At 36.5% G+C, this 27,859-nt stretch overlaps 1 protein-coding gene across 1 annotated transcript in view; it reads right to left on the reverse strand.

The window, feature by feature from the left end:
* Positions 1 to 27,859, reverse strand: part of LOC103023561 (complement C3) — a 68,147-nt gene that overhangs the window by 36,898 nt on the left and 3,390 nt on the right. The window contains exons 3-20 of the mRNA XM_049469867.1: positions 25,985 to 26,147; positions 24,939 to 25,009; positions 24,759 to 24,844; positions 23,934 to 24,016; positions 22,163 to 22,259; positions 21,916 to 22,018; positions 19,990 to 20,110; positions 19,735 to 19,850; positions 18,747 to 18,899; positions 17,248 to 17,448; positions 16,924 to 17,115; positions 15,037 to 15,186; positions 14,117 to 14,246; positions 13,060 to 13,131; positions 11,753 to 11,947; positions 10,485 to 10,605; positions 8,105 to 8,184; positions 6,364 to 6,506 (exon numbers count right to left, since the gene is read on the reverse strand). Of these exons, the coding sequence (XP_049325824.1) occupies positions 6,364 to 6,506; positions 8,105 to 8,184; positions 10,485 to 10,605; positions 11,753 to 11,947; positions 13,060 to 13,131; positions 14,117 to 14,246; positions 15,037 to 15,186; positions 16,924 to 17,115; positions 17,248 to 17,448; positions 18,747 to 18,899; positions 19,735 to 19,850; positions 19,990 to 20,110; positions 21,916 to 22,018; positions 22,163 to 22,259; positions 23,934 to 24,016; positions 24,759 to 24,844; positions 24,939 to 25,009; positions 25,985 to 26,147 (2,277 nt within the window). The remainder of the gene's footprint in view (positions 1 to 6,363; positions 6,507 to 8,104; positions 8,185 to 10,484; positions 10,606 to 11,752; positions 11,948 to 13,059; positions 13,132 to 14,116; positions 14,247 to 15,036; positions 15,187 to 16,923; positions 17,116 to 17,247; positions 17,449 to 18,746; positions 18,900 to 19,734; positions 19,851 to 19,989; positions 20,111 to 21,915; positions 22,019 to 22,162; positions 22,260 to 23,933; positions 24,017 to 24,758; positions 24,845 to 24,938; positions 25,010 to 25,984; positions 26,148 to 27,859) is intronic.

Consider the following 27,859-nt stretch of genomic DNA (forward strand, 5'->3'; position numbering starts at 1 on the left):
TTAGTGATGAGCTAGCTAACCTTAGCAACCAGCTAGCTAACCTTAGCAACAATCTTGCTAAACTACTAGAATTACAGTTAGCAACGAGCTAGCTGACCTTAGCAACAATCTCGCTAAAATACTAAAATTACCTTAAGTGATGAGCTAGCTGACCTTAGCAACAATCTCGCTAAAATACTAGAATCACCGTTAGTGATGAGCTAGCTAACCTTAGCAACGAGCTAGCTGACCTTAGCAACAATCTCGCTAAAATACTAGAATTACCATTAGCAACGAGCTAGCTGACCTTAGCAACAATCTCTCTAAAATACTAGACTTACCGTTAGTGATGAGCTAGCTAATCTTAGCAACGAGCTAGCTGACCTTAGCAACAATCCCGCTAAAATACTAGAATGACCGTTAGTGATGAGCTAGCTAACCTTAACAACGAGCTAGCTGACCTTAGCAACAATCTCGCTAAAATACTAGAATTACCGTTAGTGATGAGCTAGCTAACCTTAGCAACCAGCTAGCTAACCTTAGCAACAATCTTGCTAAACTACTATAATTACAGTTAGCAACGAGCTAGCTGACCTTAGCAACAATCTCGCTAAAATACTAAAATTACCTTAAGTGATGAGCTAGCTGAGCTTAGCAACAATCTTGCTAAAATACTAGAATTACCATTAGTGATGAGCTAGCTAATCTTAGCAACAAGCTAGCTGACCTTAGCAACAATCTTGCTAAAATACTAGAATTACCGTTAGTGATGAGCTAGCTAACCTTAGCAACGAGCTAGCTGACCTTAGCAACAATCTCGCTAAAATACTAGAATTACCGTTAGTGATGAGCTAGCTAATCTTAGCAACGAGCAAGCTGACCTTAGCAACAATCCCGCTAAAATACTAGAATGACCGTTAGTGATGAGCTAGCTAACCTTAACAACGAGCTAGCTGACCTTAGCAACAATCTCGCTAAAATACTAGAATTACCGTTAGTGATTAGCTAGCTGACCTTAGCAACAATCTTGCTAAAATACTAGAATTACCATTAGTGATGAGCTAGCTAATCTTAGCAACAATCTCACTAAAACACTAGAATTATCGTTAGTGATAAGTTAGCTAATCTTAGCAACAAGCTAGCTGACCTTAGCAACAATCTCGCTAAAATACTAGAATTACCGTTAGTGATGAGCTAGCTAACCTTAGCAACGAGCTAGCTGACCTTAGCAACAATCTCGCTAAAATACTAGAATTACCGTTAGCAACGAGCTAGCTGACCTTAGCAACAATCTCTCTAAAATACTAGAATTACCGTTAGTGATGAGCTAGCTAATCTTAGCAACGAGCTAGCTGACCTTAGCAACAATCTCTCTAAAATACTAGAATTACCGTTAGTGATGAGCTAGCTAATCTTAGCAACGAGCTAGCTGACCTTAGCAACAATCCCGCTAAAATACTAGAATGACCGTTAGTGATGAGCTAGCTAACCTTAACAACGAGCTAGCTGACCTTAGCAACAATCTCGCTAAAATACTAGAATTACCGTTAGTGATGAGCTAGCTGACCTTAGCAACAATCTCTCTAAAATACTAGAATTACCGTTAGTGATGAGCTAGCTGACCTTAGCAACAATCTCTCTAAAATACTAGAATTACCGTTAGTGATGAGCTAGCTAATCTTAGCAACAAGCTAGCTGACGTTAGCAACAATCTCGCTAAAATACTAGAATTACCATTAGTGATGAGCTAGCTAATCTTAGCAACAAGCTAGCTGACGTTAGCAACAATCTCGCTAAAATACTAGAATTACCGTTAGTGATGAGCTAGCTGACCTTAGCAACAATCTCTCTAAAATACTAGAATTACCGTTAGTGATGAGCTAGCTAATCTTAGCAACAAGCTAGCTGACGTTAGCAACAATCTCGCTAAAATACTAGAATTACCATTAGTGATGAGCTAGCTAATCTTAGCAACAAGCTAGCTGACGTTAGCAACAATCTCGCTAAAATACTAGAATTACCGTTAGTGATGAGCTAGCTAATCTTAGCAACAAGCTAGCTGACGTTAGCAACAATCTCGCTAAAATACTAGAATTACCGTTAGTGATGAGCTAGCTAATCTTAGCAACAAGCTAGCTGACGTTAGCAACAATCTCTCTAAAATACTAGAATTACCGTTAGTGATGAGCTAGCTAATCTTAGCAACAAGCTAGCTGACCTTAGCAACAATCTCGCTAAAATACTAGAATTACCGTTAGTGATGAGCTAGCTAACCTTAGCAACGAGCTAGCTGACCTTAGCAACAATCTCGCTAAAAATTACCGTTAGCAACGAGCTAGCTGACCTTAGCAACAATCTCTCTAAAATACTAGACTTACCGTTAGTGATGAGCTAGCTAATCTTAGCAACGAGCTAGCTGACCTTAGCAACAATCCCGCTAAAATACTAGAATGACCGTTAGTGATGAGCTAGCTAATCTTAACAACGAGCTAGCTGACCTTAGCAACAATCTCGCTAAAATACTAGAATTACCGTTAGTGATGAGCTAGCTAACCTTAGCAACCAGCTAGCTAACCTTAGCAACAATCTTGCTAAACTACTAGAATTACAGTTAGCAACGAGCTAGCTGACCTTAGCAACAATCTCGCTAAAACACTAAAATTACCTTAAGTGATGAGCTAGCTGACCTTAGCAACAATCTCGGTAAAATACTAGAATTACCGTTAGTGATGAGCAAGCTAACCTTAGCAACGAGCTAGCTGACCTTAGCAACAATCTCGCTAAAATACTAGAATTACTGTTAGCAACGAGCTAGCTGACCTTAGCAACAATCTCTCTAAAATACTAGACTTACCGTTAGTGATGAGCTAGCTAATCTTAGCAACGCGCTAGCTGACCTTAGCAACAATCTCACTAAAATACTAGAATTATCGTTAGTGATAAGTTAGCTAATCTTAGCAACAAGCTAGCTGACCTTAGCAACAATCTCGCTAAAATACTGGAATTACTGTTAGTGATGAGCTAGCTAACCTTAGCAACCAGCTAGCTAACCTTAGCAACAATCTTGCTAAACTACTAGAATTACAGTTAGCAACGAGCTAGCTGACCTTAGCAACAATCTCGCTAAAATACTAAAATTACCTTAAGTGATGAGCTAGCTGACCTTAGCAACAATCTCGCTAAAATACTAGAATTACCGTTAGTGATGAGCAAGCTAACCTTAGCAACGAGCTAGCTGACCTTAGCAACAATCTCGCTAAAATACTAGAATTACTGTTAGCAACGAGCTAGCTGACCTTAGCAACAATCTCTCTAAAATACTAGACTTACCGTTAGTGATGAGCTAGCTAATCTTAGCAACGAGCTAGCTGACCTTAGCAACAATCCCGCTAAAATACTAGAATGACCGTTAGTGATGAGCTAGCTAACCTTACCAACGAGCTAGCTGACCTTAGCAACAATCTCGCTAAAATATAGAATTACCGTTAGTGATGAGCTAGCTAACCTTAGCAACCAGCTAGCTAACCTTAGCAACAATCTTGCTAAACTACTATAATTACAGTTAGCAACGAGCTAGCTGACCTTAGCAACAATCTCACTAAAATACTAGAATTATCGTTAGTGATAAGTTAGCTAATCTTAGCAACAAGCTAGCTGACCTTAGCAACAATCTCGCTAAAATACTGGAATTACCGTTAGTGATGAGCTAGCTAACCTTAGCAACGAGCTAGCTGACCTTAGCAACAATCTCGCTAAAATACTAGAATTACCATTAGCAACGAGCTAGCTGACCTTAGCAACAATCTCTCTAAAATACTAGACTTACCGTTAGTGATGAGCTAGCTAATCTTAGCAACGAGCTAGCTGACCTTAGCAACAATCCCGCTAAAATACTAGAATGACCGTTAGTGATGAGCTAGCTAACCTTAACAACGAGCTAGCTGACCTTAGCAACAATCTCGCTAAAATACTAGAATTACCGTTAGTGATGAGCTAGCTAACCTTAGCAACCAGCTAGCTAACCTTAGCAACAATCTTGCTAAACTACTATAATTACAGTTAGCAACGAGCTAGCTGACCTTAGCAACAATCTCGCTAAAATACTAAAATTACCTTAAGTGATGAGCTAGCTGAGCTTAGCAACAATCTTGCTAAAATACTAGAATTACCATTAGTGATGAGCTAGCTAATCTTAGCAACAAGCTAGCTGACCTTAGCAACAATCTTGCTAAAATACTAGAATTACCGTTAGTGATGAGCTAGCTGACCTTAGCAACAATCTTGCTAAAATACTAGAATTACCGTTAGTGATGAGCTAGCTGACCTTAGCAACAATCTCGCTAAAATACTAGAATTACCGTTAGTGATGAGCTAGCTAACCTTAGCAACGAGCTAGCTGACCTTAGCAACAATCTCGCTAAAATACTAGAATTACCATTAGCAACGAGCTAGCTGACCTTAGCAACAATCTCTCTAAAATACTAGACTTACCGTTAGTGATGAGCTAGCTAATCTTAGCAACGAGCTAGCTGACCTTAGCAACAATCCCGCTAAAATACTAGAATGACCGTTAGTGATGAGCTAGCTAACCTTAACAACGAGCTAGCTGACCTTAGCAACAATCTTGCTAAAATACTAGAATTACCATTAGTGATGAGCTAGCTAATCTTAGCAACAAGCTAGCTGACCTTAGCAACAATCTTGCTAAAATACTAGAATTACCGTTAGTGATGAGCTAGCTGACCTTAGCAACAATCTTGCTAAAATACTAGAATTACCGTTAGTGATGAGCTAGCTAATCTTAGCAACAATCTCACTAAAATACTAGAATTATCGTTAGTGATAAGTTAGCTAATCTTAGCAACAAGCTAGCTGACCTTAGCAACAATCTCGCTAAAATACTAGAATTACCGTTAGTGATGAGCTAGCTAACCTTAGCAACGAGCTAGCTGACCTTAGCAACAATCTCGCTAAAATACTAGAATTACCGTTAGTGATGAGCTAGCTAATCTTAGCAACGAGCTAGCTGACCTTAGCAACAATCCCGCTAAAATACTAGAATGACCGTTAGTGATGAGCTAGCTAACCTTAACAACGAGCTAGCTGACCTTAGCAACAATCTCGCTAAAATACTAGAATTACCGTTAGTGATGAGCTAGCTGACCTTAGCAACAATCTTGCTAAAATACTAGAATTACCATTAGTGATGAGCTAGCTAATCTTAGCAACAATCTCACTAAAAGACTAGAATTATCGTTAGTGATAAGTTAGCTAATCTTAGCAACAAGCTAGCTGACCTTAGCAACAATCTCGCTAAAATACTAGAATTACCGTTAGTGATGAGCTAGCTAACCTTAGCAACGAGCTAGCTGACCTTAGCAACAATCTCGCTAAAATACTAGAATTACCGTTAGCAACGAGCTAGCTGACCTTAGCAACAATCTCTCTAAAATACTAGAATTACCGTTAGTGATGAGCTAGCTAATCTTAGCAACGAGCTAGCTGACCTTAGCAACAATCCCGCTAAAATACTAGAATGACTGTTAGTGATGAGCTAGCTAACCTTAACAACGAGCTAGCTGACCTTAGCAACAATCTCGCTAAAATACTAGAATTACCGTTAGTGATGAGCTAGCTGACCTTAGCAACAATCTCTCTAAAATACTAGAATTACCTTAAGTGATGAGCTAGCTAATCTTAGCAACAATCTCACTAAAATACTAGAATTACCGTTAGTGATGAGCTAGCTAATCTTAGCAACGAGCTAGCTGACCTTAGCAACAATCTCGCTAAAATACTAGAATTACCGTTAGTGATAAACTAGCTGACCTTAGCAACAATCTTGCTAAAATACTAGAATTACCGTTAGTGATGAGCTAGCTAATCTTAGCAACAATCTCACTAAAATACTAGAATTATCGTTAGTGATAAGTTAGCTAATCTTAGCAACAAGCTAGGTGACCTTAGCAACAATCTCGCTAAAATACTAGAATTACCGTTAGTGATGAGCTAGCTAACCTTAGCAACGAGCTAGCTGACCTTAGCAACAATCTCGCTAAAATACTAGAATTACCGTTAGCAACGAGCTAGCTGACCTTAGCAACAATCTCTCTAAAATACTAGAATTACCGTTAGTGATGAGCTAGCTAATCTTAGCAACGAGCTAGCTGACCTTAGCAACAATCTCGCTAAAATACTAGAATTACCTTAAGTGATGAGCTAGCTGACCTTAGTGAGGATCTCTTTGAGGGCAAATTGTGATTGTTTTCACATTTCATAATAAAAATTAAAGGAATTTGAATTTTTAGTTTTACAAGCTATTAGTATGTTAGCTAGTTGTAAGAACATGAATCTTTTTTAGTTTTTTTTTAAAGGATAATTAACCTTCTCGATTGGCGATTCGTTCAGGTTGTGAATAATGGCCTTGATTTCTATTTGCTCTTGGACGACCGTAGAGTACGGCAGCTTCAGGTCAATAAAGAAAGGCTTGGAAACTTTCAGCTCAAGAGGCTCCGCCACACAAACACCTGAAAAATCATGGAACAAAAAGACTTCAGATTAGGAACACATCAATAAATCAGGGCATTTACAAAAAAAGGGTTTTACAGGTGATTTTTGACTAATTTATTCTTGATATTTAAAATTAAACACCAAACTTACACCACATACATATACATTTATTTTAAGTGATGAGCGAAATGGCAGGTTTAAGTTCATTTCTACAATCTACTAACATATTACACTCAGTATCGAAAGATACGAGCTGTACAGGGCTATGATAGTAACGGTAGCTGAGCTAACTTAGTCTTAGCATTTGCTTAGTCAAAAATTTTAGCTACCTTTCTCTGTGTAAATTTCACACACACATGAGTAGTACTGCAAACGTAAATTCATGATTAAAATAGCATTGTCGATGTACATTTTTGATTATAATAGCATTGTTAAGGTAAATGTATGATTAAAATAGCACTGCTGAGGTAAATGTATTATTAGCATAGCAATGCTGAGGTAAATGTATGATTTTAATAGCACTCCTGAGATAAATGTATGATTAGTATAGCACTGCTGAGGTATATTTATTATTAGCATAGCAATGCTGAGGTAAATGTATGATTTGAATAGCACTGCTGAGATAAATGTATGATTAGTATAGCACTGCTGAGATAAATGTATGATTAGTATAGCACTGCTGAGGTATATTTATTATTAGCATAGCAATGCTGAGGTAAATGTAGGATTAGTATAGCACGGCTGAGGTAAACTTATTATTTAAATAGCATTACTGAGGGAAAAGTATGATTTGAATAGCACTGCTGAGGTAAATTTATTATTATTAGTATAGCAATGCTGAGGTAAATGTATGATTAGTATTGCACTGCTGAGATAAATGTATGATCAGAATACCATTACTAAGTTAAATTTATTGAATTTAGGTAAATGCATGATTTGTATAGCATCGCTGAGGTAAATGTATTATTTGAACAGAATTACTGAGGTGAGTATATGATTAGAATAGCATTATTAAGGTAAATGTACGATTAGAAAAGCATTGTTGAGATAAATGTATGATTAGAATTGCATTACTGAAGGAAAATTCATGATTAAAATAGCAGTGCTGAGGGAAATGTATGATTAGAATTGCATTGCTGACGTAAAATTTATGATTAGAATACCAATGCTGAAGTAAATTCATGATTAGTATAGCACTGCTGAGGTAAATGTATGATTAGAATAACACTGCTGAGGTAAATTTATGATTAGAATTGCACTACTAAGGTAAAGTTTTGTTTAGAATAGCATTGTTTAGATAAATGTATGATTAGAATTGCACTACTGAAGTACAGTTAATGCGTATATGCATTTAAACTAAAATTTGGTATAGTCTAAAGCAGAAAAAATAATGTGAGGCCAATGATAAGGTATCAAAAATATGCCAAATTTATACCTAAACTGACTAAAATATAAATCAGGCCAACACAAAGTCAACTTAATCTAAATCTACCTATTAATGAGGCCAATTCCAACGTAAAATGTGCAATTTTGGTAAAAAAAAAAAAAAAACTAAAACAAAGCAACACATACAAAAATGATTGCAAATTAATCAAATTTAACAAATGAAACTCACCGTTATCGAGAGACTGGCTGATTGCAGTGATCACCCAGGTAGTGATGGAATCTGGTAATATCTGTCTTATGGTCATGTCGCTGTGTAAAAACAACAATCTTACTGTAACTTAATAAAATTAAATGATTAAATAGTTAAATATCCAGTATAATTACATTCTCAGGACTGCAATGAAACCGATTGGCACGATGGTGGTGTATGAGGTGTTAGTGAGTGTTGTGCTTAATAAAGTCAGAGACTTTGGGCTTTATTTTAGTGATCTATATATATATATATATATATATATATATATATATATATATATATATATATATATATATATATATATATATATATATATAGGCGAGACATTAACCGTGCATCTTGCAGCTTGATTTATTGCGTGGTGTCAGTGTGTCTTTGCTATCATAACGACGGGAAAAGTACACCTTGCGCGGCTCGAAACGCAAAGCAAAATACATGTACTAATTCTCTTAAATAATCATGGATGATTTTTGTTTAAATAAACCAATCAGAGTGTCTCTTGCTCATCATTCTCTTTAAGAGTAGATCAGGTGAGCTCTGACTTTGGTGGATTGCTATTGTAACGGTGCAGCTACCTGGACGTGTTCAACAAACTCTTCTCAGCAGAGGAAACTGAGCTGCTGGTTGACGCTGTGAAGGAGCTCCAGCAGCTCATTTACGGGAACAGCAATGTTATTTTATTTACTATTCTGTTTATTGTTGACGTAAAAGTTGGGTTTGTGCACTGCTCTGCCTGCGTTGCCAAGATAGCGATGAACGTCTGAATGTTGACTGTTGTCAGGGTTCTGAACAGACCTGTGTTTTCTGCTGCCATCAGTGTAGATATATTCAGAAGCTCTGCTGCTGTTTAAACCAGGCAGGCAATGACAATAGACTGTTGGCGGGGTGTAAGATAGCTTTGAGCGTCATGACACGCCTTAAATGTGCAGAGTGCACTGAAAAAAATTATGCATAAAAAGGTTTAGCAACTTTTTCTGCATTTGCTTTTTTTAAGTAAATTTAATTTCAGATAAATTTAAGTAACTTCAACTCGGTTTTAAGACTTAAATAGAGTTACACAGAGGAAATAAGAGAACTGAACTTCAGTCAATCCTTTCTTTTAGTAAACTTTACTTCATTTATTTTTACTGAATCAATCCTTTCTTTTAGTAAACTTTACTTCATTTCTGCAAACAATATTACCTAATTACAATTACTTAATGTATACCATATTACTAGAATAAGTTATGATACATAATTTATTATGGTTCCTAAAATTTTAATATTTTTTGTTAAAACACGCATATTACACAGTCTCAACACATGGATGACATGTAATGTAATTAGTATACTAAGGATTGATTCAGTAAAAAATAAATGAAGTAAAGTTTATTAAAATAAAGGATTGATTCAGTAAAAAATAAATAAAGTAAAGTTTAATTAAAGAAAGGATTGATTCAGTAAAAATAAATGAAGTAAAGTTTATTAAAATAAAGGATTGATTCAGTAAAAAATAAATAAAGTAAAGTTTAATTAAAGAAAGGATTGATTCAGTAAAAATAAATGAAGTAAAGTTTACTAAAAGAAAGGATTGATTCAGTAAAAATAAATGAAGTAAAGTTTAATAAAAGAAAGGATTGATTCAGTAAAAATAAATGAAGTAAAGTTTACTAAAAGAAAGGATTGATTCAGTAAAAATAAATGAAGTAAAGTTTACTAAAAGAAAGGATTGATTCAGTAAAAATAAATAAAGTAAAGTTTACTAAAAGAAAGGATTGATTCAGTAAAAATAAATGAAGTAAAGTTTACTAAAAGAAAGGATTGATTCAGTAAAAATAAATAAAGTAAAGTTTACTAAAAGAAAGGATTGATTCAGTAAAAATAAATGTAGTAAAGTTTACTAAAAGAAAGGATTGATTCAGTAAAAATAAATGTAGTAAAGTTTACTAAAATAAAGGATTGATTCAGTAAAAATAAAGGAAGTAAAGTTTACTAAAAGAAAGGATTGATTCAGTAAAAATAAATGAAGTAAAGTTTACTAAAAGAAAGGATTGATTCAGCAAAAATAAATGAAGTAAAGTTTACTAAAAGAAAGGATTGACTGAAGTTCAGTTCTCTTATTTACTATGTGTAACATTTAAGTCTTGAAACCGAGTTGAAGTTACTTAAATTAATCTGATATTAAATTTACTTAAAAAGCAAATGCAGAAAGTTGCGAAACTTTTTTACAGTAAACTGTACGTATTTTTTTTCAGTGTGTGAGACAGAACCCAGAAGCTGTGAATCTGTTGCTGCACAGTTTGTGTTTGTGGGTGAATTTGCACATCTGTGTAAAACTGCATTTATTACTGTGGAAGAATTTAATTCTCTTACTGACCATTTCGGTTTACCTCCACAGGGCTTCAGCTCCTTGTCGTCCCATATCCAGCTCTCGGGGAAGACTGAGCGTGACGTGATTTCATCTTCGTCGTAATCATCATCCTCATCCTCGATTTCATCTGGTTAAAAAGAAATAAAATGTTTAAAAGTGATGTGTTTTTGTTTGTGTGTATGAGTTTATGTTTTGCATGTGTGCTTAAATAAATGTAGTTTTGTGATGGTTTCATAGTGAAGACCCTTATTCACCCTGCTGGTGTTGGGTTATAAGATGCATAAGGGTCATAAGGGTTTCCACCAGAGTGTTATAAATGTGTTATAGGAGAATCGCTGCTTTCTTTGGCAGTTTTTCACAGTTTCTCCAGTTATGAATACAGTGTGATTTATTGACGAATAGGTCCAGAGTCTTCAGTCCAGACTGTATCAATGAAAAGATGCATAGGTACCAAAAAATAGGGTACCACTTTAAAATAAGACTACCCTTATTAATGGTTTATAAATGGTTTATAAAAGCTGTTAACTGAAAGCCTGAATTCCAGGTGATTCTAACTCATGAAACTGACTGAGAAAATACAAAATATAAAACATATTCTGTTTGGTTTACTAAATAATTACTAAATTAAATATTAAATATTATGTATTACAATATATAATGTTTAATTTTTGGCTATCAATAATATTGTTTATCACAATACTTTCTGGGACAATACAGCTCTGGAAAAAAAAAATAAGAGACCACTTAAAAAGTTTCTTTGATTTTACCAAATTACCAATATAATCAAGAGGAAGATGGATGATCACAAACCATCAAACCACCAAACTGAACTGCTTGATTTTTTGCACCAGGAGTAAAGCAGCATAAAGTTATCCAAAAGCAGTGTGTAAGACTGGTGGAGGAGAACATGATGCCAAGATGCATGACAAAAAACTGTGATTAAAAACCAACCAGGGTTATTCCACCAAATATTGATTTCTGAACTCTTAAAACTTGAAAAACTATGAATATGAACTTGTTTTCTTTGCATTATTTGAGATATGAGATTTTTGTTATTTCAGCCATTTCTCATTTTCTGTAAATAAATGCTCTAAATTAAAATATGTTTATTTGGAATTTAGGAGAAATGTTGTTTGTAGTTTATAGAATAAAACAACAATGTTCATTTTACTCAAATATAAACCTATAAATAGCAAAATCAGAGAAACTGATTCAGAAACTGAAGTGAACTCTGAGTGTAAGTGAATTTTAATGTAGTAGCGGATGTTTCTTACTTCTGGCGAGTATGAGCTCCTCCTGAACCAGCTCCTTTCTGGTCTGGGCGAGTTTTTTGCAGCATTCGAGAAAAGCGTCGCGGCATTCTTTACCGTCTTCCACGTACTCGGCTCTGCGCTCGCAGGTGTAGCCCAACCGATTCTCCACCAACCCGTCCAGACAGCACTGCCTCACGCCCTCGCTGTACTGACCCACTGTACCAAACACCGGGTGAGGAGCAGAGAGACAACATCAAATATTAAACCTTACAAAAATACGCTAATTAAATTTTGCATTGCTTTAATTTACAGGAAAAAACTTACCATGAGTTTTAAAGGTTCTTTAAAGGAACAAAACGTGTCATATTTTCTGTACTGACTCATAAAATGATTAATATGTATATTTACTGAGGCTTATTTACAGAATTAACTTCATTCATCTACAATTACAGGATTTCTTTGGATATAAAAAAAGAACTTTAAGTAACTAATGTTGTAATTCTACATGAATAAATTAGGAAATAATCCAGTACAGTAACAATAATAATGATTTATTACTATATTTATTATTATTATTTAACATGTCCAAAAAAAAACAAACTTTGAATTTAATATAAAAAAGTAACTACTCTAAAAAAAATTTGGGCTACATTTAAGGTGGAACAAAAAAAAAATCTTCAATTTTTTACTACAAATGAGACACTTCTTGTTTAACTACTCTAGCAGGCTTTAGAGACTTTGAGTGAAAGAAAAAATGAAACTTGCCGCTAACGTTAGCATTTCTTAAACTACAGCATGTTTTGAAACTGCATTTAAGGTGGAATTTAAGGTGGAATGGTGAAAAGGTGGAACAGAAGCTTGAGGAAAATGCTAACGCTAGCTTCTAGTTCTCTGAACGTGAGTGAAATATAAATGTATTAAAAACAAGACACATCATGTTTATCTAGCTTTAGTACCTCTGAGTGAGAAATAAAACTTGTGGCTAACTTTAGTTTAGCTTCTCTAAAATATAATGTTTTATTTGAAAAGGCAAGATTTTTTAAACACACCCCTAATATTTAGGTATTAAGTAAACATGCTAAGGGTATAAAAGGTACTTTTAAGAGGGGTATCCAGTTGGTGTGTTAATACTCTTCGCACTGGACAGAGTTAGGTACTCTCGAGAGGGGTATTTGGTTAGTGTTTTGATATTCACTCACTATACTGGGCTGAGGGATGCCCTCTTAATAGGGGTATCCGGTTAGTACTCTGATACTTATGATACACTAAAAAAATAAAAAAAAAACATTACAGTAATAATATTAATTATAACTATCATTTTTACTGACCCAAGGTTTCTCTGAGCTGTGCTTTGGTGATCTCTCGTCGTTTTCTTTTTGATGCAGTGGGGCAGGAGTAACCTTTACCAATGGAAAAACAGAACAAAACCAAACAAAAATAAAATTTTATTTTATATAATTAGTGTGCAACATGAAATAATACATTTATCAATTAAATCAATCAATCAACCTTTATTTTGACTCTAAAGTACTTTAAAGGCAACCCTCATTTTAACAAATACAGGGATTGACATGACAATAAAATAATAACTACATTTAATCATTTTAAAAACAAAATAAAAATTAAAAATTAAAGATAAAAATAAAATATGAATAAAGATAATAAAATAATAAAAAACTTGGTTTAACTGATAAGAAATTAAGATTAAAATAAGATAAGATTAATACAACAATAAATAATTAAAATTAAGCTAAAACTAACTTTAACATAGTAAAAAATAATAATAAAATAATAATAATAATAATAATAATAATAATAATAATAATAATAATAATAATAATAATAATAATAATAATAAAAATAACAAATAACAAAAGAAAATAATAATAGAAAATAAATAAAAATAAATTAATTAAAATAGGAAATAAAGAACTAAGAGAAGAACTAAAATTAGAAATAAAAATTAAGAATAAATGAGATAAGGTAAAATAGGTGCAGGCTGTCTGAAGGTGCTTAGATATTAAAAATGTAAAAGTTGCTTATGCCTAAAATAGGTTTAATTGTTATGGAATAAAATCATAAAATATCAGTGCGCTTATAATGCGCAGTGTTACTCTACAGTAAAATTATCTTTAAAAAGTTAATATTCCTTAAATTCTGTTGTATGATGAAGATATTTGCAGTTTTTTGGGTATTTTAACATTTTTTGCTCCACAGTATCGCATGTGTAACTATGAGGAATTTGTCACAGACTGAAAACTGCAGCACTTTTAGAGGAGCTGGATCGTTCAAACACTTTATTACAAATGTTAACTTCTAACATATTTAATATTTAGCATCCAGTAAATAATTACTGTTAAAATATCTAACTAAAAATCACAGTACCTGTTCTTTCAGCGGTGCCTCCTGCTGTGTCCGAGTGAAACGTCAGTCCTGCATCGTAGAAAACCCCCATACTGTCTTTACCACTTCCTGCAGTGCAGGCTATATCATTCTTCTCCACGATGTCCCAGATCTATCAATGAGGAACAAGATAGAAGTGTTATAAGAAAATCCAAAACTGATTATTAACTTATTAAACATAAAAAAGCTAAACAAACCAGAATACAGCTCTAAAAAAACAATTAAACCAAATTAAAATCCTCTGGAATATAATCAAGAGGAAGATGGATGATCACAAGCCATCAAACCACCAAACTGAACTGCTTGAATTTTTGCACCAGGAGTAAAGCAGCATAAAGTTATCCAAAAGCAGTGTGTAAGACTGGTGGAGAAAGAGAACATGATGCCAAGATGCATGAAAAAAACTGTGATTAAAAACCAGGGTTATTCCACCAAATATTGATTTCTGAACTCTTAAAACTTTATGAATATGAACTTGCTCTAAAATGCTCTAAGTGACAATATATTTTTATGTGGAATTTGGGAGAAATGTTGTCTGTAGTTTATAGAATAAAACAACAATGTTCATTTTACTCAAACATAAACCTATAAATAGCAAAATCAGAGAAACTGATTCAGAAACTGAAGTGATGTTTTAAAATCACAGTTTTTTTCATGCATCTTAGCATCATGTTCTCCTCCTCCACCAGTCTTACACACTGCTTTTGGATAACTTTATGCTGCTTTACTCCTGGTGCAAAAATTCAAGCAGTTCAGTTTGGTGGTTTGATGGTTTGTGATCATCCATCTTCCTCTTGATTATATTCCAGAGGTTTTTAATTTGGTAAAATCAAAGAAACTCATCATTTTTAAGTGGTATCTCATTATTTATTGATACAGGTTTAGCTGGTAGTTTTACTGACCTTCTTCTGGTTGAGTCGGTTCTTGTTGTTGAGGACGTAGACCCCCTTATCCACGGCCACCAGCCCGACCTTCGCCCCGGGATCACCGGTGATCTTCAGAGTAAACGACTGAGTGGGCATGAAGGCTGCATTCTCTACACTCACTTCCAGCTTTCAGAAAAACACCGATAGAGAGAGTTAGCAAAGAATTGTAAGTGTAGACGTTTATGCATGAATTAGACCAGTGGTTCTCAAACTAGATTAACTCCGACAATGCACTAAAATATCAATATATACAAAAATTACCTCTAATTTTAACAACATAAGATTTGTTTGTATTTGTAAAATCTTTCACTGTAGTTTTCACAGTTTTATAGGTCCTACAATTGAACCCTGAGGATTTCCACCATACATAATTACAATAGTTTCTATATTAGTAATAATAACACAATAAGTAGGCTAGGGTTTAAAAGGGTTCCATGTAGATTCTGTAGTTCACTGCTCCCTATTCTCTCACACTACTGATAGATAGATAGATAGATAGATAGATAGATAGATAGATAGATAGATAGATAGATAGATAGATAGATAGATAGATAGATAGATAGATAGATAGATAGTCACTTTTATGCAAATAAGCTGTTCCTAGCCCATGTTTACGCTCAGTGATTAACACATTAATGTTAAGCTAGATAGAAGCACAAAACTCATTAGTTGAAAGTATTTACATCTCCTGACTTTCATCTGCTAACTAGGTCACAGATCCCTCCCTCAGACAAAGTCTGCTACCTAGTCCTGCAGAGTTCATCTGAGATCAGCATCGCTTTAATGGGTATCTAAACCCCCTGCAGGGTTTATACACTTTTTAACCAATACATTTCCATGATTTTTTCATGACTTTTCCATGCCTTCAAGGCAAATTTTCATGACCATATTTTCACATCAGTGCAAACATGGACAATAAAACCAAAAAATCTACTAAAACTATAGTTAAAATTGATTAGAGTAGGTCTAAAATGAATCTGACACACAATCCTTAATAATAAAATGTGTGTCAGATCCTGAGATCTCCATTGCGTAGAGCTAAATTACTGAATTAACTCTGAGCTGATCTATTCGTTAGCTCAAAATAGATTTTCTCTGTTGATGAATAGAAACAAAGATTTGTAGACCAAATTTCCATGACTTTTCCAAAAAATTCTGGGTATTTTTATTTTTCCAAAACTTATCCAGGCATGGAAATTGCTATTTTCAAGTTACATGACTTTTTCAGATTTTTCATGACCGTACAAACCCTGGCCCTGATTTTTGCTCCACCCTCAGCTCAAATAAAAAAAAAGCAAAATAATGTGAGCTGTAGTTTGTTGGGAGGGGCACTGGGTGATGTATGGGTTTAGGGGCAAGGCATAATTGCCTTGGGGCAACATCAGACACCTGAGTTGCCCTCTAGTGGAAGTGTCCACAAGCTGCCTTTAAGACCATGGACCCTATTTTAGCGATCTATAGGTGAGCTGTTAACTGTGCAGTTTGATTTAGGGCGTGTCAGTGTGTCTCTGTTATCGTATAGGCGGGAAAATTACACCTTGTGTGATTCGAAAAGGCATGTTCAAAAGTCATGTACTAATTCTCTTAATTAATCATGGTCTCTCGCTCATCATTCCCTTTAAGAGTCAGGATTGGTATTTTAACGGTGCAGCTACCTAGAAGTGTCCAACAAACAAACGCTTCTCAGCAGAGGAAACTGATTCAATTATATATCTTAGGTTCATTCCGTATGCAATCAAATAAAAGTTAAAGCAGTTAAAGCATTTCCCATGCTGTCCTTTTGTCCTTCTGATTCGGGGTTGTAGATCTGAGGGCTAATTTCTCATTTGCTGATCAGAATTAGAATTAGAGAAGTTGACCTACCGTCCCCATACACGTGTCCTTCACATCCACCCAGACCGAGTCCGCCACCACCTCTGCACTTCCCACGTGATAATACGCCACCACCCGGAACGAGGGCAGCATCTCCTTAGTGATGCTGATCTGAACGGCCAACACTGAGTGATCACTCTTCACGTATTTCAGCGCCTTTATGATCCGCCCCTTACTGAGAATCTACATCACAAACAGGCCAATCACCATCATCAGCATTCCTCTTTACACTTTTTTAGTTATGTATAGTGTGTATGTACAGTGTATAGTGTACAGTGTGTACTGTAAATACGTGTTATGTGATAAATTGCGTACCAGAACACTAAAGTCTTGTTTTCCTGCACCTGGACTGGTCCCAACATTAAGATTGAATGTAGACGAATCCCCGACTTTTAAAAGTCCTCCAGGTATGTTGATGTGCAGGTAGTTCTGAGAGCCAGCTTTCCCCTGGTACGCCTGTGCTGTCATCCTGTTTTCCGACGGTATTTCCGACAGTATTTTTGTAACCGAACGCACCTTTAAGAAGCGTAAAAAAATAGTTAGATAGACAAAAAATACAAAATTAAACTGAAGACACATTTTACATGTCATACAGTACAGCCTGACACAGTCTAGTCCTGTTTCTATTTCGTTTTAACGAGTATGATTTCTGTTTTATTTAAAATGTACAGTGCTGTATACAGTTGCAAGAAAAAGTATGTGAACCCTTTGGGATTACTTGGATTTCTGCATAAGCTGGAGTCCAATCAATGTGATGAGATAGGATGTGTTTGTTTAAAGCTGCCCTGCCCAATTAAAACACACAACAGTTTTGCCTCACACAAAAGAGGAGAAAGTTCAGCACTGTTGCTACTTTCCATAGGCATAGTAAAGTCCTGTAAAGGTGACTGCAAGAGCACAGCGCAGAATGATCAATGAGGTGAGGAAGAATCCTAGAGTGTCAGCTGAAGACTGAATTCAGAAATCTCTGGCACATGCTGACATTTTTGTTGACAAATCAACAATAAGAAAAAAAAATTAAACAAGAATGGAGTTAATGGGAGGACACCGCGGAGGAAGACACTGCTGTCCAAAAAAACATTTCTGCACATTTGAAGTTTGCAAAAGAGCTCCTGGCAATAATAAAAAAAAAAATAATGTGTGTGTATATATATATATATATATATATATATATATATATTATATTTCAGCATATTTTGATCAAACTTTTACGTAATAAAATAAATAAATAAATAAATAATAATACAAAATATATATATTTTTTATTACGTAAAACGTAACGTATTGCTGAAATATCAAAATATATTTATTATTACTATGAGCTGCCCTGGGCTTTTATTATGAAGGCCATATCATTAAAAGCTATTTTTTGAGCTGGATTACTGGCTGATGTTTGAGAACAGCTAGCGACTTGCTAACTAACAGCCGAATTTAGCAGTATGCTTGGAGCATGTTAGCCTTGATGCTAACTGATTGTTTTCCAAGCTAATAATATAAAGTAAGTTCTGCTGTTTGATATTATGGTCTTCAGTTATCGTCTCAGAGTCGTCTCACTGGTTTTTTTTATCAGGTTATACTGATCGAATGGATGTGTAGCGCTGGAAGGTACGCATCATTTTTTCTGGGATTAATTAACCACTATTAACATGTTAAATTGATAGCCCCAGTGAAATGAGCTCATGTATCTGAATCTGTGTTGGTCTCTGCAGTAGTGCTGTAATCGTATTGTTAATGTGTTAATGGATATTGTGATATTTCCTGTTTTAGAGGAAGGAGAAGCTTTAGAGCTGGAAGTTTAACAGAGCGAGGTTTACAGTGATATCCAGACTGGAAGAGGCTTTCTTGGTGTTGATGGTCAGCTTGACGAGACCGTTTTCATCAGTTTTGGAGCACACTTTTTCATCTCCTGAAATCGCCATTACATCCAGCTTCCCCGCCGGCGTACCATCAGGGTTTGTTACATAAACCTGTTAGAAATGGACAAAAATTACAGAGTGATACAATAAAAGAGAACCTTATAAAACAATACTAAATACAGTACCTGTTAAAAGTTCTCAAAATATGGGAAACACCTTAAATTCAGTGTTTTTTCTTTATTGTAAAATGTTCTGCAATGTAGATTAATAATAAACTCATTTAAATTATGAATTAAAACAAATTACATCGTTAAGTAAAATAGTGAAAGGAATACTAACTTGCAGTTTCTACAGCTGGCAACTCTGATGAACTTGCAACAGAATTCTGTGCAACAGAGGAAACTCTTGCTTTTTCTTTCCTGGGGCAGACCTGATGAGTGCCAGTTTCATCACTATAAGGATTTTTGGTCTTTGATGTGACTTCACTTGAGGATACTTCTTGAAATTCTTCTTTTTTGGGTTGAATTAATTGTAACTTTTTTATTTTCTTTACTTAGTTGAGTAGTTCTTGCTTCTCATAATCTGGATTAGAACATCACTCTATAAATATTCACTATTCACTGTATACCTGTAACTCTACCTCTTCACTACTTTACTTTAACTGATGCTCTCAAACACTTTATTAAGAGACAAGAAATTCAAGTAATTAACTCTTGATGAGTTCAGCACAGCTGTTAACTGAAAGCCTAAATTCCAGGTGACTCTACCTCAAACAATTACATATATACAAAACATATTCTGGCCTGTTTAACACTTTTTTTGTTTAATAAACAATTACATATTTTAAAATGAAATAATAAAAAAACACTGAAATTAAAGTCCAAACTTTTGACTGGTACTGTATCTCTACAGTAGCTGAAAGGAAGATGAAGTGATGATTCTGTACCATGAAATCAAAGGGCATTCCCGGTTTAAAGTATTTGGGTGTTTTTGTAAAGTGAATGGTATATGGTGATTTCACTATATAAATCCCCCTTCTCTCCGCCTCCACCATTTCACTTCCTGAAACACAAACAGGTATGGTTAAGGTTATATCATGTTATCTTATTAATGTGATTAATTAACAAATTACAGGTCTGGGTCTGTGAATTCAACAACTGCTTTATTTATAGAACAAAAATCACTTTAGCATTTTACTCACCGGTGTCAGTGAGCACACTGACCGTTACGTACAGCGCTTTACCCACGAGTTCGTCGATATTGGGGAAGGTATTGGTAATGTGTTGTTTGGTGAGCACTGCCTGGCCTTCCCCATTTTGTATCTGAGCAAAAATCAGAGGCCTGAATTCACTTACAGTAGATAGATTAGCCTTTTTACATCACAAGGCTAAACCATGCTACAAGAACATTAACCATACAACAAGGTCAGTAGTTGGTGTGCTAACTCTGTGGAAGTGATTTGGGACAAGGCCAGTGGTTGGTGTGCTAACTCTGTGGTAGTGATTTGGGACGAGGCCAGTAGTTGGTGTGGTAGCGATTTGGGACGAGGCCTGTAGCTGGTGTGCTAACTCTGTGGTAGTGATTTGGGACAAGGCCAGTAGTTGGTGTACTAACTCTGTGGTAGTGATTTGGGACGAGGCCAGTATTTGGAGTGATAACTCTGTGGTAGTGATATGGAACGAGGCCAGTAGTTGGTGTGGTAGCGATTTGGGACGAGGCCAGTAGTTGGTGTGCTAACTTTGTGGTAGTGATTTGGGACAAGGCCTATAGTTGGCGTGCTAACTCTGTGGTAGTGATTTGGGACAAGGCCTATAGTTGGCGTGCTAACTCTGTGGAAGTGATTTGGTGTTGGTGTGCTCTGTGGTAGTAATTTGGGACGAGGCCAGTAGTTGGTGTGCTAACTGTTTGGTAGTGATTTGGGACGAGGCCAGTAGTTGGTGTGCTAACTCTGTGGTAGTGATTTGGGACGAGGCCAGTAGTTGGTATGCTAACTGTTTGGTAGTGATTTGGGACGAGGACAGTAGTTGGTGTGCTAACTCTGTGGTAGTGATTTGGGACGAGGCTAGTAGTTGGTGTGCTAACTCTGTGATAGTGATTTGGGATGAGGCCAGTAGTTGGTGTGCTAACTCTGTGGTAGTGATTTGGGACGAGGCCAGTAGTTGGTGTGCTAACTCTGTGGTAGTGATTTGCGACGAGGCCAGTAGTTGGTGTGCTAACTCTGTGGAAGTGATTTGGGACAAGGCCAGTGGTTGGTGTGCTAACTCTGTGGTAGTGATTTGGGACGAGGCCAGTTGTTGGTGTGCTAACTCTGTGGTGGCGATATGGGACGAGGCCTATAGTTGGCGTGCTAACTCTGTGGTAGTGATTTGGGACGAGGTCAGTAGTTGGTGTGCTAACTCTGTGGTAGTGATTTGGGACGAGGCCAGGAGTTGGTGTGCTAACTCTGTGGTAGTGATTTGGGACAAGGCCTATAGTTGGCGTGCTAACTCTGTGGAAGTGATTTGGTGTTGGTGTGCTCTGTGGTAGTGATTTGGGACGAGGCCTATAGTTGGTGTGCTAACTCTGTGGTAGTGATTTGGGACGAAGCCTATAGTTGGTGTGCTAACTCTGTGGTAGTGATTTGGGACGAGGCCTATAGTTGGTGTGCTAACTCTGTGGTAGTAATATGGGACGAGGTCAGTAGTTGGTGTGCTAACTCTGTGGTAGTGATTTGGGACGAGGCCAGTAGTTGGTGTGCTAACTCTGTGGTAGTGATTTGGGACGAGGACAGTAGTTGGTGTGCTAACTCTGTGGTAGTGATTTGGGACGAGGCCAGTAGTTGGTGTGCTAACTCTGTGGTAGTGATTTGGGACGAGGCCAGTAGTTGGTGTGCTAACTCTGTGGTAGTGATTTGGGACGAGGCCAGGAGTTGGTGTGCTAACTCTGTGGTAGTGATATGGGACGAGGCCAGTAGTTGGTGTGCTAACTCTGTGCTAGTGATGTGGAATCAGGCAGATAGCTGTCTGCTAATGCCATGTTAGCCGTGTAAAATGGTCTGTTTGTGTCACATGTTAGCATGCTAACTTGAAATCAGAGCAGAAATGAGAGCAGAAAATGTTTATAAATTGTTTTACGACGGTGGACTTACAGAAACTCTGCTGAGGGAACTCCGCAGGCTCGTCTTTTTATTGTCGATTAAAACACCGAACACTACGAAAGCAGTGCCTACGACATCCTGACCGAATAAATACCTGAATAACAGCAAACAACAAACAGAGTGAAAGGATTAAAACTGTACAGCACATCGGGAATAATGAATGATAAATATAAACCTTTATTTTAAATTAAGACTAAAAGGACTAAAAGGACTGCTGAGTGTGTGGATCAGTTCTTACCTGGCCTTAATGTTAACAGTGAAAGACTCATCATTTACATGGAAGAAGGTTTTATCAGGATCCTCAGGTTCCAGCTTTATTTCAAAACTGGGTAGAACTGAAAAGTGGAGGCAGAGCTTCATTATCTCCAAACCAAATGCAATACATAATACTGATATATTACAGTATATATTAAACTGCAGTATAGAGGCATATCTAGCAATCAACAATCTCTCACCAGGAGGTACACTACCTACAATTAGCCTCTAAGAGCCCTTATTTTTTTAACACAATTAAATACACCACCAAGTTTTGACCTCAACTTCCGCCTTAATCTGCCCCACCCCCACCCAACACATGAATTTTGGTCTCAGTCTGGTCCCAAACAAACTTTTTAATAAAGCTAAACTGCTGATAAGGTGCAGTTTAATCTGATATATTAGACAGATAGTATACTGCTATAAACAAACACTGTTTCTGCTGCTGCTCCATGCTGTTTACATGCGCGGTCTGTGCTGCGTTCACTGCTCACATCCGTGACTCTCCATTTACTACATGTGTGTTAAAGCAGCTTCACACTGCACAGACATACAGGTATACGCGCCGGAACACAGAATGCTCTCACTATGTTTATATGACACCTCTGACCAATCAGGGGAGTCGATGTGCTCGCATGGTTTATTGGTGCACATTTTGGTGCGTTTAGGTTTATACCTGTGTGAAACCAAACCAAACAGAGGAAAAACGCTTCAAATAAATGAACTCACCAACTGATCCAGATCATAGAAACTATGTGAAAACGCTCTTTTATCCTCAGCTAATTAAGATTTAATTCAGAAATCCTTACAACCAAGCTGAGCTGTTTATAATAAAGTAAAAAAAAACGTTTCCTCTATCGAATTTATTATGCATTCTTTATTCCACGTTGGCTTTATCTCCCCTCAAACATACAAGTTTATACTAGTTTATATACTATTTTAATTGACACCACTAACATAAATATAATTACATTTTACATTTCTTACATTCATTCTTTTATTTACATTTAAATATCCACTATAAAAACTTGCGTCTTAAGAAGAACAAGTGCGATTAATCACAGATAGTCACAGAATATTGCTGTGATTAATCGATTGACAGCACTAAACTATTTTGCAAGCAAACCTAAATATTTGTTGGGTCTTGAACACTTTATCACTGTAAGGGCTGGCTGCAGGGCTATGCGGCCTCCGGCCACCAGAGGGGGGCAACAGGTGGCTTCTAGATGCAATCAAGTCTAACCAGCAACACCTGTGGCGTCCCTTTAAAAGAGGGAGGACCATGCAGCTTTTTCCTTTCCAGCTCTCAGGTCTCTTGAACCCCTTTTCTTTCTTTGATTTACTCTCTTAACCAAAGAGAGTGTTTAACCATTTTTATTTCTTCAGTTTCTTTGTTTGTTGGAGGAGCTGTTTTTGTTATATTTGTCTATTTTTCCTTCCTGCTGGAAAATCCAGCTTCCTCCTGGCATCCTTTCTTCTTTTTCCCACCAAAATCCCCACATTGGTTGTGGGCTTTTTTTTTTTTTGGTTTTCCACCCATTTTTAGTGTCCACCCCCTTTCAAGCATGTCCTCGCAACTTTACACGAACCTGCTTTGGCAGACGAGTGGTAGAACACTCATCTAACAGCAAGGTTCAATGAACTTCTATTAACCCTCTTAGGTGTCTCACTCAGTTAGGAGGTGGTGCTGTGATCCCTGGGTTCAATTCCCTCTCTGTGTGAGCCCTTACAGTGGTGATTTGGTGATTTCTTACCGTACTCTTTGACCTCAAACTCTGCTGTGAAATTCTGGTAACGGCTCTCCTTAAAACTCGCCACTATTTTCCAGATTCCAGGGCTTCAAACACAGAAAAACAAAAAAAAAAAAAACGTTTTGCATTAATATAAATAGTGAACCCAGCTACTTTAACTGAGATTAACAAATGAAAAAAACTGTTGAGCCGGCAATTATGTTTGGCCGCGGGGCAGATATTTTCCAAACCATTACGTGGCCACAAAAAAAAAAAATTCTGTTTTGTGAAATGAAATACACTGTGAGCCACAGCTCTGGGGAGCCGTTAACTTTTAGTGGTTTCTGAGGCTGGTCACTCTAATGAATTTATCCTGTAACAGAGGAAACTTTCACTCTTCTATCCTTACTTGGGGTGGTCCTGATGAGTGCCAGTTCCATCATTATAATGTTTTTGATCGTCTTTGACAATGCTTGCACCTGAGGATACTTTCAAAGTTCTTGAAATTCGTCTAAATATTTTGTTCTTCACTTAGTTGAGTAGTTCTTGCTTCTCATAATCTGGATTAGAACATTAAGTGAAATGTAGTGTAATGGGATGGAGTGCTGCTACAGACTAGTAGCTCTCCAGCCCAGAGGGTTGTTGAACCCAATTGCAGAACAGTTGAGAGTACACACACCGCTCCTCACGCGGGATCAAACCCATGCCGTCAGGGTCGCGGTCCAATACACTACCACTGCCCCGTCGGGTGAATTGGGACACGACCGGGAAAAAAACGCCCTGATAAGAAGATAGGGAGCCCGAGAACAGGTGGAAAAAAGAAGAATGGGTGGAAAGACGTAAACTGACCTGGTCGGGTTGCCCAGTTTATACTCTGATTTCAGGGTACGGAGCAGAGAGTACTGAACACTCTGAATGACGATTCCTTCTGGAGTCTACAAACATCAGAAACCACATTAAACACTGACTGACCTTCATTATCAACTCCTCACTGTTATAGGATTTAATCCACAGCTCACTAAAACTCACCATGATCTCCACAATAGCAGGGCTTGTTATTTGCTTCCCGTCCAGACTCATGGGAAACACTCTGTATCTCACTGGAGGAGACGGACAGATGAACAGACGGAAGATCAAATGTAAAAATATGGAAAGACACATAAAGAATCATGTAGTAAATTAAAAATATTAAATAAACCAAATTACTCTGTGAAGAAGCATTTAAGGGCTCTTATCTGGGGAGCTGTTAACTTTTAGCGGTTTCTAAAGCTGGTAACTCTGATGAATTTATCCTGTACAACAAAGGAAACTCTCGCTCTTCCATCCTGATAAGTGCCAGTTCCATCGTTATAATGTTTTTGATGTTTTTTCAAAGTTCTTGAAAGTCGTCTAAATATTTTGTTTCTTCACTTAGTTGAGTAGTTGTTGCTTCTCATAATCTGGATTAGAACATTACTCAAATATTCACTATTCACTGTATACCTGTAACTCTACCTCTTCACTACTTTACTTTAACTGATGCTCTCAAACACTTTATTAAGAGGCAAAAAATTTAAGTAATTAACTCTTGATGAGTTCAGCACAGCTGTTAACTGAAAGCCTAAATTCCAGGTGACTCTACCTCATAAAACTGACTGAGAAAATCCAGAAAATCCAGCAGAGATGTGCAAAACTGTCTAATCTAAGAAGAAAGTAAAATTTTGTTTAGAAAATAATTCCATATGTTTCTCTTCATAGGTTGGATGCAGAACTTTTTAAAAATGATGAAAAAACACTGAAAGTTGTTTAAGTTGTGTCCAAACTTTTACTTATACTGTATTTTACAGGTTTTGGCAACATCTCTATAGAAACATCTACAATCTTCATTACATACCAAAACAGTAGGTGATTAATCGAATCAATTCGATTAGTCGAATCGATAAATTAACATAATTTCGTTAATTTAATAGATTCAAATATTTGAATTGATTCGATTAATCAAATCAATTTGATTAACCTCCAAGCACTATAGTATGATGATGGATTAAGCAATATAAAATAATTTGAATAGATGAATAAAAGTAACCCAGGCTCACCAGTGCTTTCAGGTGTGTATATTGTCTTGTCTGTCTGTATGAATAAATAGCCCGCCTGGAAAGAGACCATCACCCTCTTTTCCATGTTGTGTCCACCAATCGATGCTTTGAGAAAAACATATTCCTCTGTGTCCGGGTCGAAGACATCTTCACGAAAGGGAATCTAGGAAAAAGAAATTACAATTAAGTTAATAATAATGGAATTACGGTGATTACAGGGCTGGTGATTCTGTATTTACTGTAACTGTAGATTAATTACAGAGCAGTATGGTTACAACAGATTAGGGTGCTGGTGATTCTGTATCTACTGTAACTGTAGATTAATTACAGAGCAGTATGGTTACAACAGATTACGGTGCTGGTGATTCTGTATCTACTGTAACTGTAGATTAATTACAGGGCAGTATGGGTACAACAGATTAGGGTGCTGGTGATTCTGTATCTACTGTAACTGTAGATTAATTACAGAGCAGTATGGTTACAACAGATTAGGGTGCTGGTGATTCTGTATCTACTGTAAATGTAGATTAATTACAGAGCAGTATGGTTACAACAGATTACGGTGCTGGTGATTCTGTATCTACTGTAACTGTAGATTAATTAAAGAGCAGTATGGGTACAACAGATTATGGTGCTGGTGATTCTATATCTACTGTAACTGTAGATTAATTACAGAGCAGTATGGTTACAACAGATTACGGTGCTGGTGATTCTATATCTACTGTAACTGTAGATTAATTACAGGGCAGTATGGGTACAACAGATTATGGTGCTGGTGATTCTATATCTACTGTAACTGTAGATTAATTACAGAGCAGTATGGTTACAACAGATTACGGTGCTGGTGATTCTGTATCTACTGTAACTGTAGATTAATTAAAGAGCAGTATGGGTACAACAGATTATGGTGCTGGTGAGTCTGTATCTACTGTAACTGTAGATTATTTACAGAGCAGTACAGGTACAACAGATTACAGTGCTGGTGATTCTGTATCTACTGTAACTGTAGATTAATTACAGAGCAGTACGGGTACAACAGATTACGGTGCTGTTGATGGTGATTCTGTATCTACTGTAACTGTAGATTAATTACAGAGCAGTACGGGTACAACAGATTACAGTGCTGGTGATTCTGTAAGTACTGTAACTGTAGATTAATTACAGAGCAGTACGGCCACAACAGATTACAGTGCTGGTGATTCTGTAAGTACTGTAACTGTAGATTAATTACAGAGCAGTATGGGTACAACAGATTACGGTGCTGTTGATGGTGATTCTGTATCTACTGTAACTGTAGATTAATTACAGAGCAGTACGGGTACAACAGATTAGGTTGCTGGCAATTCTGTATCTACTGTAACTGTAGATTAATTACAGAGCAGTACGGCCACAACAGATTACAGTGCTGGTGATTCTGTATCTACTGTAACTGTAGATTAATTACAGAGCAGTATGGGTACAACAGATTACGGTACTGGTGATTCTGTATCTACTGTAACTGTAGATTAATTACAGAGCACTATGGTTACAACAGATTACGGTACTGGTGATTCTGTATCTACTGTAACAGTAGATTATTTACAGAGCAGTACAGGTACAACAGATTACAGTGCTGGTGATTCTGTATCTACTGTAACTGTAGATTAATTACAGAGCAGTACGGGTACAACAGATTACGGTGCTGTTGATGGTGATTCTGTATCTACTGTAACTGTAGATTAATTACAGAGCAGTACGGGTACAACAGATTAGGGTGCTGGTGATTCTGTATCTACTGTAACTGTAGATTAATTACAGAGCAGTACGGCCACAACAGATTACAGTGCTGGTGATTCTGTATGTACTGTAACTGTAGATTAATTACAGAGCAGTATG

Source organism: Astyanax mexicanus, chromosome 21, assembly GCF_023375975.1.
Source record: "Astyanax mexicanus isolate ESR-SI-001 chromosome 21, AstMex3_surface, whole genome shotgun sequence".
In the NCBI taxonomy this organism is placed as follows: domain Eukaryota; kingdom Metazoa; phylum Chordata; class Actinopteri; order Characiformes; family Acestrorhamphidae; genus Astyanax; species Astyanax mexicanus.